Source organism: Erigeron canadensis, chromosome 7, assembly GCF_010389155.1.
Source record: "Erigeron canadensis isolate Cc75 chromosome 7, C_canadensis_v1, whole genome shotgun sequence".
NCBI lineage: Eukaryota > Viridiplantae > Streptophyta > Magnoliopsida > Asterales > Asteraceae > Erigeron > Erigeron canadensis.
The window spans coordinates 28469710-28484134 of record NC_057767.1 but is presented as its reverse complement, the minus strand read 5'-3'; the positions used below and the strand labels follow the sequence as shown (position 1 = coordinate 28484134).

At 31.9% G+C, this 14425-nt stretch overlaps 2 protein-coding genes across 2 annotated transcripts; both read right to left on the bottom strand.

Moving 5' to 3' along the window:
- Positions 1–1077: 1077 nt before the first annotated feature.
- LOC122608019 (UDP-glycosyltransferase 76H1-like) lies at positions 1078–3258 on the bottom strand. Its single transcript, XM_043781102.1, has 2 exons — positions 2701–3258; positions 1078–1993 (listed from the first exon to the last, which is right to left on the bottom strand). Exons 1-2 carry the CDS (start codon positions 3176–3178, stop codon positions 1125–1127), a joined length of 1347 nt encoding a protein of 448 aa, XP_043637037.1. The 5' UTR covers positions 3179–3258; the 3' UTR covers positions 1078–1124.
- Positions 3259–6226: 2968 nt separating this feature from the next.
- LOC122609228 (UDP-glucose iridoid glucosyltransferase-like) lies at positions 6227–8418 on the bottom strand. The gene is made up of 2 exons (XM_043782287.1): positions 7929–8418; positions 6227–7274 (listed from the first exon to the last, which is right to left on the bottom strand). Exons 1-2 carry the CDS (start codon positions 8416–8418, stop codon positions 6403–6405), a joined length of 1362 nt encoding a protein of 453 aa, XP_043638222.1. The 3' UTR covers positions 6227–6402.
- Between the last annotated feature and the right edge of the window lie 6007 nt (positions 8419–14425).

Here is a 14425-nt window from a genome sequence, read left to right as displayed (position 1 = left end):
AATCTTCTTGCATCAATTTAACCATAATCTAAGGATCAAGATCTTATCTTATTTGTTTTACTTTAATATTTGTTTTACAATTACCCAATCCTTAATTAAATCATATTATCGCCGTTCAAAAAAAATATATATATAATCGTGTTATCAAACTATAACAATCATAAGTTTGCGATTCGTATTGACTCGTTTGAAATTCACACCACGACTCGTAAAAGTCCGGAGAAAAATAAATCACTCAGCGAGATGTCTCGTTTGGACTCGACTCTTACTCGTGACTTGTAAGAGTCTATGCTTATAGTCCATTTTATATAAATTATATTTGTATAAGGCAGCAAGCATGAATATTGACCCAAAGTTTTTTGTCCCACATTGGTGTAGGTAGAAAACTACTTTTGTGTCTTGTCTATATAAATAGGAATTATTGTTAGAGGTTTATGTATTGTGTGAGAAACAGTGGCGGAACCAGGATTTGAAGTGACCCATAGCTAAAAATTTTTTTACCACTGGCCTTGTATTGTCGTAAAATACCGACAAAGGCTAGATTGTAATAATTTTTAGCAATTTTAAGATTTTTTGGGTTGTTTTTAAAAGATTTTTTTTTTTTTTTGCATTTTCCTAGTTTCCATTTCTCATTTAGATGCACAAATATGTATTTATAAGATTTATTGTTAGAAAAATCTTTTTAAAGTTTAGAGTTAGTTACATTGACAGGTTTCCCATATTACTTTGACCCGTAACACTCATAAAGATTACATCACTTTCGAAAACAAATTATACTACGTCGATTTAGCAGACCCATAGCTCGGGGCCCGGGCTACCCCTAATTACAATGTGGTTCCGCCTATGGTGAGAAATTCTTGAGAGGTGAGTTTCTTGTAAGAGTGAACTTTTGTGACGGTTTATAGATTGTTGATAGTGAGCGTCTCCATTCTTGTAATCCAACATTTGTAGTGATTTTTGTGGTAGTGGATTAGACTCATTGAGTCGAACCAAGTAAATATTGTGTCGTTTGCTTTTTTTTTTTTGTTTACTTTATTATTGGTTATTTGCGTGTTGATTTCTTCGTTTGAGGTGATCGATCCCAACAATATGATCATATATTGAAATAGCATGTTTCTCAACAGTCAACATGACAAAATAAAATTCACCAAATCGGCCAATGATTCACGAGAAATACCTCCAATTTCCACTGCTTGTTTAGCCATTTCCTTCATATCATTTACTCTAATTCTGATTTGCTCCCCTTCTTTATCAGCCATAAGTCTTCTAATCATACATTCTACCTCCCCTCTCTCGAAGACCTCCAACTCGAGTCCTATCTTCCACACGTAGCTCACGTAACGCACGTTAACCCATTGGTCCGCGGTAAATGGTTGACATATCATTGGAACCCCTTCTGACATACATTCCAATATCGAGTTCCAACCACAATGACTCCAAAATGCACCAACTGCAAAATGGGCCAACACTTCCTTTTGGGGAGCCCATTTTACAATCAAACCTCGTTCTTTAGTTTCTTCTAGAAATCCCTCTGGCAAAAACTCTAGCCATTCGTGTCCACTTACTGAACCGGGCCGAACAGCCCATAGAAACCGTTGGTTACTATTTGCTAGACCCCATGCCATCTCGGTTAGCACTTTAGCATCCAATGTGACTAAGCTTCCAAAGCTTATGTAAACCACGGATTTTGGAGCTTGTTTATCGAGCCAAGTGATGCAACTGATGTCCTCTTTGAGAAAATTGGTTTGTGGGCTTGGTGTTATTTTGTGCAGTGGCCCGACTGCAAAAACTGGAACCTGGTAGTGTTCTTTGACTTTGGCTAATGACTCATCTTCAAGGGATCTAATGGTGTTCCAGATAACAGCTGAAGGGTGTGCTTGTTTGCTGAATATTACACCGAGTTGTCTCCAATCTTCGATAGAAGATTGCGCAAAGGGTAGATCTTTGTATCTAAGAGGATGGTGATTTGGCACGATGTCCTGCATCACAAAATCTTTGCCACATAGGAACCTAACATAAGTTCATATACTAAAAATTCTTCCAATCAACTGAGATTGAAAAATCAATATGCATCTTAAATTGATGCCCTGTGAAGCCTTAATGTGTTTCTAAAACCAATTATGTACTCTTTTTTTTTTTTTTCTTTTTTAATGGCAAACTATTCCAACCATACTCTTAAATTACCCCGAATGTCTAGGATGGAACCTAGTACATTCAAAATACCCATACACCCCTTTCACCCACCCACAAATGTAAGGAGTGAAACTAAGATGGTAAATGAGCCACCAACCTCGTTGACGCATCCTTACTTTTATATGTAAAACCATGTAATATGTAGAAAACCGGTGATGATATTAGTTTTTGCTATACTAGATACTTACAAAATTGAAAAAGTGATTAAAATAAAATTAATATAACCCATTTTAATTTAGGTTCATTCAGAAAGATTCCATAATATCCTTCTCTTGGACTGTATTAACTTTTAAGTAAATCTAGCTTTGGTGTAAAATTTAGCTGTTAACAAATAAAATTCAGGAGGTGAATTTTTAATATGAAAAGTACAAAAAAATTTTATAGACCTTGGCATTTTCTATTTAAAAAAAGGGGAAAAAGTACAAGCATTCGAAGAGTCAAAAAGACACCCCATTTGTGTGGTGGTGACTAAGTAGTGTTTGTATATGGTTCCAATTAACTAATTACCTTGTTCAAGAAATCTGTTCTGTTGATGGAGCTGCTGCCGAACAAAGAAAGCAGGAAAGTAAGCAGCACTACAACTACGAAAAATGATAGCAGCAAGATTCAACTCGATAGCAACGCTTGCTGCAAAAAACATAAGGTTATCATAGATGACAACTATCCGTTTATTTCCTTCACTTATCAACCGAGTCAAGTGTTCCTTAAATGATGCTCTACACTCGGTATTAATAGTGTTGATGAAATTAGTGAAGCTACCAGAATGATCGATAGCTAATAATGTGTCGAAAAGTGGGAGAAAGGTGAAGTCTGGAGGATGGTTAGATGGGTTAGGAGGGTTTAGTTTTGAATGAGCTACGGCTATGGAAAAGCCTTTTGCATGAAGGGCTGTGGCTAACTGGAGTGTTGGAGTCATGTGACCATGAAATGGCGTTGCGGTTAGCACCACCAATATTGGCAGCCGTTTTCGGTCATGTTCTTCCATTTCGATCTCCCTAAGGTGTTAGTTCTAAAATTATTGTTTAGAATCTTGATTATGAGAAACAACAAGTTTTAAAGTTAAGAGGCCGTGTCTCATTTACCTGTCTTTTTTGAGATGCCTTTCGATATCCACAAGAATGCTAGTATATTAATGGGGATTTGGTTCGGACTAGTTATTAGTAATAAATTAATGCCCATATGCAAAGCACTCCTATAAAATGGTGTGTTTGAAAAAAATATTTATCAAAATGGTGTATTTTTAAAATTATTTATTAAAATGGTGTTTTTTATTTTATTTTTTACACCATTTTGGTAAATAGTTTTAATAATAAATTTGTCTTTACATTAAACTACCGAATACTATAACTTTTCCTTACAACCATATTCTTTGTGGATAGGCTCACTTTGAGGGTAGAGATCTTAAAAATCAATTTTAGAGGTAAAGTTGGAAACCATGACTTTTGGATTAAAATCTAGAGTCAAGATTAAAAAAAATATTTTTAAATCTTAATCTTATATTTTAATTCAAAGATGAAAATAATTCAACTTATGAAGTTATTTTCAATTTTAAAGGATATCAATTCATTTTTTATTCTAACGTATTTGAACATGACACATTAAATACACCTCGATTTGAATCTTGCCAGACGTAATTTCAGCTTCCAATATTAGTTAATCCCTGTTGTCAAGGGAGCCTATTTAAGTTGGATTTTTCCTTGGGTGTATATTCAATTAGGGTGGAGCAAACGACGCTTTAATTGTTTAAAGATAAATGACTTAATTTCATCCTTGAGTGGACTCTCGGCTTTTTTTATGGTAGAAAGTAATACACACCTGACCTCATAAATTTATTTAGACATTGATATGTATCTAATTAAATTTAGATGTGATCTTTTTGACAACTTGATAGACGAAAAGTTCCTGGTACATTTTAAGGTTTATAAAGGCCATGTATCAGCACCAAAATCATTCCTACACTTTCAAGCGATCTTACGTACGAGATTAATTTCTAAACCCGTGTGGCAATTCAAAACCTACCATACTATGAAAGAACTAAATTAAGCTGAAAAGGTAGGAAGATCGGTCAATGTACACTTGCAAGAAGTTTCATTGGAGAAATTATTATCTCATCTATGCTTGATGATGGATACAAAGGAAAATCATTTATACATGATTGTTGGCAGACTCAATACTTTTTCGTGGGCTTTTAATTCGTATAGTAAAAACGTCGTTCATTTCAGGTTGGGCCTATTATCAACCCATTTTCTTCTTTTCCAATGGTCCATAAAATAGTCTGACAACTATTAGAAGTTACAACAGTTCGCAATCGATATTAATATATCGATGCTCGTTATTTAGTTGAGCTTAACCCTTTAATTCTATTTTGTTTTGAACAGATAAAGTTGTGTTTGATGTGTTTTTAGGGAAATGATTAATCTTCCTAACCAAATAGTCTAATAATTCTCCTAACTATGAGATGATGACATGTGGAAAAATTAGGGGACAAGATTAGGAAAGAGAATTAGTGGATACCACATGTCACCTTCAATGTTTTAAGAGGATTATTAGGTTATTTGATTAGGAGGATTTATCATTTTTTCTATATTGTATTTGAATTGTTATCTTTGTAAATTGCAGTGTAAACCTGTATTGTGTTATTGTTTCCAATTGGCGATTTAAAATTTCTTCAGAACATTCATAATTCATTCATTCTTAAAACTTATAACCATGAATTTGAATTTGGAATTTTCGTTAAATCGCCATAAAAAATTTAGTGGGTTGTTTCAATCCATTATCATCCGGCTTTGATATCACTGGTGGTGGGTTGTCTACTTGTCTTCAACCCATTACCATATGGCTTTAATATCTCTTATTTGGAAAAATAATCAAGTAAATCGGAGCTTTCTTGAAGCTTTAAAGGTGGCGTTTGGAATGTGATCGTCTGATCGAAGTGCGTGAAATGGAGGTTGAGAGAATAAGAGATATATCACCAAGCCCATGCGTGGCTCGAGCTTCGCATAATGCCCAATTGGATATCAATGTGGTGTCTTAAATGCTAACTACTATTAAGTTGTTGTTTGAAAAAAAAAAAAAAATCATCAAGCCCATGCGTTTTGAGGGTAACTATATCCATGATGGCGCTTGGGTTTCAATGGACCCGGTGACTGGACCATCCAATTGACAACAATCACTATCAACAAGGTTAAGAATTCATCCATAATCAATGGAACATATGGTGTGTTCAATCATGATAGACAAAGCATTTGGATTTCATGCTCTTATACTAAACAAATGGTTAGCACTACTTTGGGTCATTTCTTGTATATTGACTTTTCTTCTATGTTGTGTCATATCAAACTTCCAAAGTGGATAATCTTTCTTTCTCCTGTATACTAGGAGCTTTTAATAACTTTTCAATTTTTGAAAACATTATAAAAGGGGGCCATATATAAGGAAGAACTCTAAATTTCACTAATTCAAGTATCAATCAATTTTAAGCATTTGATTGATCACTAATCTCTCCATTAATTACATGCTTATTACTTTCTTGGGTGCCTTGTTATCTTTACAAAAAGGGTGTCAATTTTTTCCATCTTAGGACCAATGTGTCAATGTCAAGGACCTAACTATCATGGGTTCAACTTCCGTATAGTACTCTAGAATGGTTGATTAGTGGTCCTTCATAGATCCCTTTCTAGTTTCCTTTCCATTTTAGATACTTACACAATCGAGGTACCATAACATTATTAATCATAACTATTTTGCTTATACATTTAAAAAGCTTTCGACAGAAAATGATTTATGCTAACAATATTCTGATCTAAAATCTAGCTAAAACTTTTATAAGCTGGTAAATCAATTTGTATACCATTTACTGCTATATTTGATGTGGATTTATGTGTTTATCTTTCTTTATGCATTGATTTATTGGAACAGACAGCTAACAAAATCCCCCCAAATTTTAAACAACACATAAATGATACCCCGTGTGCTTTTAAGCTAGCTTTATTATTGTAACTTGTCGATCCAGTAGAAATGATACCCCGAACTCAATCATTTGTCACCTCTCTGATCTATATGTTCAACATCTTTAATATAATTAGATAGAAAGCCTTGGCAGGCATAATACATCTTCGCATAATACATAACTAGATACAAATAATTAGCTAGCCGTCGCATAATATATAAATAGATACATATGACAAGGGTGATCCAAACTGCAATTTTCTAAAATCTTGCCAAGATGAATTCTACCAAGTTATTCAAGGAGTTGAATGAAGACCCTCCTTTGCACAAAGCATATTTGGCCTTTTCTTTCATGCTAATTGCTCTTTGCCTCATTTCTTTCCCTTCATCATCCACCAAAAGCCTTCTAATTGCATTCGCAATCACTTTTCGTTCCAAATTTTCCAATTCCAAGCCCACTTTCCATACATAACACAAATACCTAGAATTTACACATTGGTCCCCCATCCACGGCTGGCATATCATTGGAACCCCTTCAGAAATACTTTCCAAAGTCGAGTTCCAACCACAATGGCTCCAAAACACTCCAACCGCATAATGTGCCAAAACTTCTTTTTGTGGCGCCCATTTTAGCACGAGACCTCTGCCTTTTACTTGTTCCGTAAAACCTTCTGGCAAAAACTCAATCCATTCCGACCCATTAACTGAACCGGGCCTAACAACCCATAGAAATGGTTGTTTACTATTAGCTAGCCCCCAAGCTGTTTCAGCTAACTCACTTTCATTCATAGTGGCTAAACTCCCTAAACTTACATAAATAACCGACTTTGGAGCTTGTTTATCGAGCCATGAGATACAATCGGTGTCCTCTTTGAGAAAACTAGTAGACGGGCCTCTTGCCATTTCATTTAATGGGCCTATCGCAAAAATTGGAATCTTGTAGTGCTGCCGGAGTTTTGTAAGCACTGAATGCTCTAGAAAATCAATAGTGTTCCAAATAATAGCTGAAGGGGCTCTAATATGCTCTGCAAGTGCAAACATTTCCTTTGCAAGTTCTGTAGATGTCTTATTAAATGGTAAATCTTTGTATCTAAGCGGATAGAGCTCGGGCACTAGCTTTTGCAGCATGGAATCTAAGATGTAGACATTTCGGGTTAAGAAAATGTCAAAGCGAATTTATAAGAATAGCGCGTTCTGGGGTGTGAAGTGGGAGAGAAGGGGAAACTTTTTTTAACTATCTACTAAACTTCTAGGGGTTGATGGCATAAAGGATATAGTTATGTATGGTTCAATTAGTTAATTAAGCTCTATATAAGGTAATAATTTTGGATTTTTCTAACTTGTAACACATGTTGAAGTAAATTTATTTACCCAATCTGGTTAAATTTAGATCTCATTGTCTCTTTAAACATGTGCCTAGTTCCCACAAGTTAAATAAAATTCAATAATCTCTTGTTTTTGGTTGTCAGTTTGTCGCATAAAATCTTGAAAATCCCAAAATTTTAATTCAAGGTAAAATATCCGTACTAATTACCATGTCTAGTTGTAATGTTGATTTGGCGAATGCCGTGTGGGTTGCTGACTTGGTGCTTGTAACAAAAAATAAAAATGATCATTATACATAGTAAAAATCAGTATGGATTCCCTAAAGCTTAACATTTCTGAAAGTTTTAAGATTTTATAGATAGAAACAAGACCAAAGTTGTTTTTTTTTTCTTTTTTTCTTTTTTTTTGTGTGTGTAATTAACTATGTATTTCTAAGCAAAAGTGCAAAATCATAAACTAACCTTGCACGGGAAGTTGGCCTTGTGCATGAAGTTTAGGAAGGGCAAGGAAAGCCGGCATATATGATGCGCTAGAACTGCGAAAAACTATGCTAGGAAGATTCAAATTGCTAGCAACTTCTTCTACAAAGTACATGATATTATCATGTATGATTGTGATCCTTTGATTCATTTCATCGTTTGCTTCTTTCCCTTCTTTAATCTTTCGAGTCAAGTGGTCTTGTAGCTGCATTTTGCAGTTATTATTAAGTACTTCACAAAACTTTGTGAAGTTGGCCGAAGCATCGATGGCTAAAAAGTTGTCGAAAAGAGGAAGAAACGTGAACTCGGGGTGGTTTGAAGGGTCAGGAGAATTCAATTTGGTGTGAACTATGGTTATGGAAAAGCCTTTGGAATGAAGAACACTGCCTAGTTGAAGCATGGGAGTCATATGACCTTGAAATGGACTTGCTACTAGCACCAAAGGTTTGCCTCTTGTTCTCCCATCCCCCATATTGCTTGATGATTAAATTTTACCCACTTTGTTGGTTTATATATAAAGAAAGAAAATAGTTAAATACTCTCTTCGTTTTAGATTAAATTTCATGCTACTATTTTTAACTAAACCCCTAAAGGTTGTTGTAAAGCATATATATATTTTTTATTTATATATTGTGAATCTAACCCTTGGATTTCCTAACAACAAGGTATAATATTTAATGCATCGAATTAATATTTAATAAAGTTATATGATATCAAGATAACCAATCATCGATAGATGAATTGATATATGGTGTAGCCTGAGACTAAAAAATCTAGGGTTGAGTAAAATGTTTCCTGGAATAAAGACAAAGGTTTTTCCAATATGAGTTTCCTCTGAAATTGGAGTTGAGTATATGAAAAGACATTTCGCTGAACCCAAATTTACCATTAATACATATATATATATATATGAAAATGATTACTCAACCTAACTTATATGTCTAAAAATCAACCTAAAACCTTAAAATATTAACATGTGGATTTCACTAAATCTCTTTCCTAATCTTGTCCCCTGATTTTTTCACATATCATCATCTTATTATTAGGCATATCTTTAGGCACATCAAATATGTTGATTTATCATTATCCATATATATATATGATATCAAGGTAATTATGAATTTAAGATTTATTAAGATTTATATTTTTTATATTAAAATCATACTTCTGAATTTTATAATCAATATAAAATCAATTAATGCACCTAAATTAAAGTTCTTGTATAGGTCTTTATTTGAAAAAAACACATAAATTTGATATGAAGCAAAAGAACAGATAAATATAAATATATATATATATATATATGTTAGGGGTAAAATAAAACAACCATTAACATAAAACAAATAAGACAAAAGGTAAGCTTGACAGTGTCTTCTATTAATTAATTATGTTTTTAATAATTAAAGGGTAAAGTTGTAAACTTCTCTTTCGTATTACTCCGTAATTCCGTATTATAGTCTGACTACCACAATCAATCTTCACCCTAATTTACCGGCCTCCCACCCCTATTTCTCTTTCTCTTCTCGTGTTTTCAATTCTCTCACGAATTAAGAAGTAACCATCTTCTACTTATGAGCATGAAAAATAGAAAGAAAAAAAAAACATGGAAAATTATTTTTAGGTAGTTATTGAATGAAAACAGGTATATCGTTATTCTATTTATTTCAACTCCATTTATATATGAAGAAGTTTTGAAATTCAACATGTTTTCATAGATTCCATTTTTTTGACAGCGAGTATATGGCTAAGTGTTTTGGGAAAAATCAAAAGATTGAAAGAAATTAAGCAACTTGGGTCGTTGATGTTGTGCATCAGTATTAACATTTAATTAAAGGGATAAAACATGTACATTAGTGTTTAATACATATTATATATGTTTATCTATCATTTCTACAATTTTAAGGTGTTATTCATATAATACTTGTGCATCCCTTTTTACATAATACTCATGCATCAATTTCATTACTCGTGCATCAATTTCATTACTGAAACAATGTGGATCAATGTATACCATGATTTTTGTAAAGTTTGTAAATAAAAAAGATAAGTCTTTATATTTTTTGTGCATCATAATGATTTGTCGTGAATGTTTTTAAAAAAAATATGCATCAATGATATGTGAATGAACTGTTGTGAAAACTATATTGATATCAAGACGATGCATTGTGATTCTCTACGTTAATTATGATGCACAGACTATTAAAATGGTGCATCATGTTTTGTTTAACTGAATAATTATCAATAAATTATATAAATGCATCACAAACTAAAATAAAAATTAATATACATTTAAAAAAATGGTGTTAGATACGAATAACGAATTAAGTTAAGGAACCTAGAAACATGGAAATTAGTTATGGATATTCCATGCCATTGAACTTCCAAAAAATAACAAAAATGCCATCATCAAATTTATTTGTTGATCTAATTTGGATGGAGGGTCTTACGGCTCACATGTTATTTTATGTTTTAGGTTAATACTTATATAACCTATATATATATATAGTCAACAACATAAAAGTAAAGATTAATGTCCTAATCAAGTTGACAATAAAGATTTATGTCCAAATCAAGTGAATGGTATAAGGTCATTGATTAAACTAGCTAGTGGAAAAATGAATGGCGGCAATAATCTTGCAACCTGCCATTACTAAAAAAGAATAATATTTAAATTTGCTAACGTTGAAAAAAATATAAATGAAATAGCATGTTAATCGGTGATACCTATCTAGAAAAATGTTGTGACATGTGATACTTACATGGCTACATGGTAGTTATGGAATTAGTTACAAGAATATTTATTTCAAAAGTGGGTTGGTATTGGACCTTCCACTTCTATCCTCATATATTACCCTCAACCAATTTTTTTTATTTCATTTCACTAGCTAATTAACATGTGTTTAACCCGGACTTATTAATAAAAGTTTTGTAACAACATGTTTTTGTCACTGAAATTGTGACAAAATTGATTGGTAAATTCTTAAATTTCTATGTTATAATTAACTAAAATATTTTATAGTTTTGATAAGCAAAATGTATACAGCTCCCTTAAAAATTTTATATCAAATATACTTAGTGTGCGTAAACAATAAAATAAATATATTATTCATAACCTCAAAATATTATACTTTATGTTTCAACAAAAAAATATTTTTTTTAATTTGCACAATAATTTAAAAACTGTTATGACAAAATTATGTAGATGATGAAAATTTAACATGTATAAGTTATTAGAGTTTTTAAAAAGAAATAATACAAACTTTTTTTAAAAAAATGACATCATAAATAACAAAAATAAAAGTGAAATAAATCATAAATTAAATAATCACATTTTAATTTACATGAGACTTAGGGTAGAAAAGAAATAAATTACAAATCATAATTTAATAAGAAATGATTTAAGCTTTAAATAAAGATGTTGTCATAAATCAAAATAATAAAAAAGAAATAATTAATATAAAAAATTCTAATAATGACAAGTGTATATTGTTTAGAAAATAATGATATCATAAAAATTTTGTTTTATTTATATAAGAGAAGAGAAGTTTTATCTTTTCAATAACATATTTATTATTTTATTTACAACTCATTTTTCATCCATTAATATCTCATATCATATTATATCTCACTTGGAATATATAAAACTCACTAGAAAACAAATTATACCTCAAAAAAAAAAAAAAAACCCTTAATTACCTTTGCCACGCCATGAAAAATAATGTTGGTGACGGCATTCCCTCGTGACAAACTCACATACCACTCATGGTCCATTGGATGGCCCTTAGGTCTATACTTATAATTTTCTTTATTAACTTACATTTTCTAAAAGAGATGACTATATATGCATATGCTTTAGTCGATGCATACGTACATATATTTGTATCCATTTCCATGTATATCTATACTAACATATATCCGTATAATGTAATGGATCAAATACTTCATATTTATTTTAACTTTAATTATTTGTTAGGTTAAAGTTGTCAATGAAGGTATATAACGAATTATAAGGTTGAAAGTAATGATAGTTGACAATTACGTATTTGTGATTAATAGTATAATGAGTGTTTAAAAGTTGAGTGATTGATATTAGTATATTACTGTATAAGTTTTTGGGAATTGACACATCTACAAGTTATCTTGAACGACTATACTGTAAAATAACTAAAGTTGTATTTATTGTATGTAATCAATCATCTTTAAATTAAGTCTAGTGTATGTAAAAAGACATACGTGATAACCATATATAATTGCTGCTTGTTAGTTTTTATTGGTCGGATACAATTTCTTACAATAAACATAATTTAAAGATGATTACATACAATGAACACAACTTTAGTTATTTCACAATATAAACATTCATACAAAGTTTGTTACATTTCAGGATAATTATCCCGTTTAGTTATTGAAAACAGTTGGAAATTTTTTATAAATAGTTTTGTTTTCTTTTGTCAGGTTGAATTCTTATCATTGGCGGGTTATGTTCGTAATTATGTTTGGTTACTAAAATAATACTACTGTTGTAGAAAAAAAGGTTTTGCATATCTGTATAGAGAAAAAATTTTTGTGTATATGTAACTTATATTCAGCTACTATTGTAGAAAAGAAATTTTGTTTTGGTTGATTGTATGTAAGTAACTTGCTAAACTGAACAAATCGTGTAGATAATCTGCTAAATGCTGATGTGGTGGTCTCTTATTGGGCCACATATCAGGTGTTTGATGGTGTCACGCCGATTTCTTACACAATTCGTTCAGTTTTGAGACAAACTTAAATACAATGAACCAAAACAAAATTTCTTTCCTACAACAGTAGCTGAAAACAAATTACATACACAGATTCTTTTCCCAAAAACTTAATTTATCCAAAAAATTACAATTGTAAAGACTATTGGCCAAGATTTCGAAGGATACAACTCTTGATGTTTTAATCATATATAATAGGATTTAAATTTATCGAGAGAAGCTCCTACATCAAATTTTGTTAAATTATACTTGAACAACAGCCTCATCATAAACTGTGTCAAGAACCAAAATTTAATTTTTTTGGCAATTTTCATTCAAAGTTTAGCATCACAAAATGTGTTGAAACCAAAATTTTTTCTTTTTTTTTTTCCATGCAAAGTTTTATATATTCTTACTAAACTCTTCCCACCCCTTTACCAATTTAAATCCTTATCTACATGAAATCCTCTTTCAAAATGAAGAAAGGACATCGAGAGTTGATGTGAAAAAGATGTTTCATGGTACAAATCATTCTATATACTAGGAGAGTGTCCTTTCGAATCATTTCCACATAAAGTGACAATATTTGAGCCTACAATAATACATCATCCTACATTTTGTAGATTTGATCTACCAAAATCCCGTGTTCCTTGATCAAATCAAAACCCCAGCGGCCAGCTATGTCACCACACTCCACATACACAAATTTTCACGTTGCTTTACACCCAAATGTTCTTCACAAAAAAGCAAACAAGCAACTAGTCTATGAGTTGTCATCCCAAACAAGATTCTTCGGGACAAAAGATTTGTCCTCAAGACAAGGAAAAAAGAATAATTAAGACCAAAAATTAAAAAAAATGAGAAAACATGTTTCTTAAAATTAAGCATGAGATTTCAGGAGAGGGTTCTCTGTCTCTCTAGATGACTAATTAGACAATGGAGATAGACAATGCTAGATGAATACACGATTTAAGCCTTTCGGGAGCTTTTTTGGGCATCACAAGTGCACAACAACAACATCAATATCCAATCAGGTCAATAACGAGATATCACGGAGATGATGAGATTTAGATAGTCATACCATGGACAGAAAACTAAACTAGCTAGCTAGCTAGACTCATAAGGATATGACCTCTTTGGTGATTTTTTGCATGAGCTTGTTTCGAAAGGGAACAAAATTGAATGTAATACAAACATCAAAGTTCTACAAATGGATGCAAGAATTAAGTTTATCAAAACCAAAATTTAAGCTTCAAGTCTCTAAATCAATCGATAATGCTTCATGTTTCCATTAACATTATAGCCCCATTTCAAGCTTAGGAATATAAACTTTGCTCTATTTGCGTTACAATTAAAGTGGGTCACAACTTTAGAGACATAAGTTTAAAACGAACCGCACTTCTTATTTCTTTGACGGAAAATATGTCGACCGAGGTGGGTCAGAGAGAGTGCACAACGTGTCATCAAGCCGGACTCATTTTAAGGCGGATGTATGTATACTTAAGGCGGTTATTGGATCCCCGTAAGGGTAAAGTCTACCTATAATATAACTAAAAGAGTACGTTTGGGGTACACTTGACACTCATAATCCCCTCCTTTATTCTACTTTTATTAATCCTTTATTTTTTTATATTTATTTAATAAAAAATGGCCGACATTTAATAAAAAAAATCTTATAAGTCAACACATGTTAACCATTATGTACGACTCTGTGTAGTGAACAACTAAAAAAAATCAAAACATTCGAGATGGTCT

Bases quoted from the DNA above. Each gene is read 5' to 3' on its own strand.
- LOC122608019 (XM_043781102.1), bottom strand. From the start codon at position 3,178: ATGGAAGAACATGACCGAAAACGGCTGCCAATATTGGTGGTGCTAACC. The intron at 1,994-2,700 runs GTAATTAGTTAA...TATGTGGCAAAG, and splicing joins GAACAGATTTCTTGAACAAG to ATTTTGTGATGCAGGACATC.
- LOC122609228 (XM_043782287.1), bottom strand. From the start codon at position 8,418: ATGGGGGATGGGAGAACAAGAGGCAAACCTTTGGTGCTAGTAGCAAGT. The intron at 7,275-7,928 runs GTTAGTTTATGA...TCTACATCTTAG, and splicing joins AGGCCAACTTCCCGTGCAAG to ATTCCATGCTGCAAAAGCTA.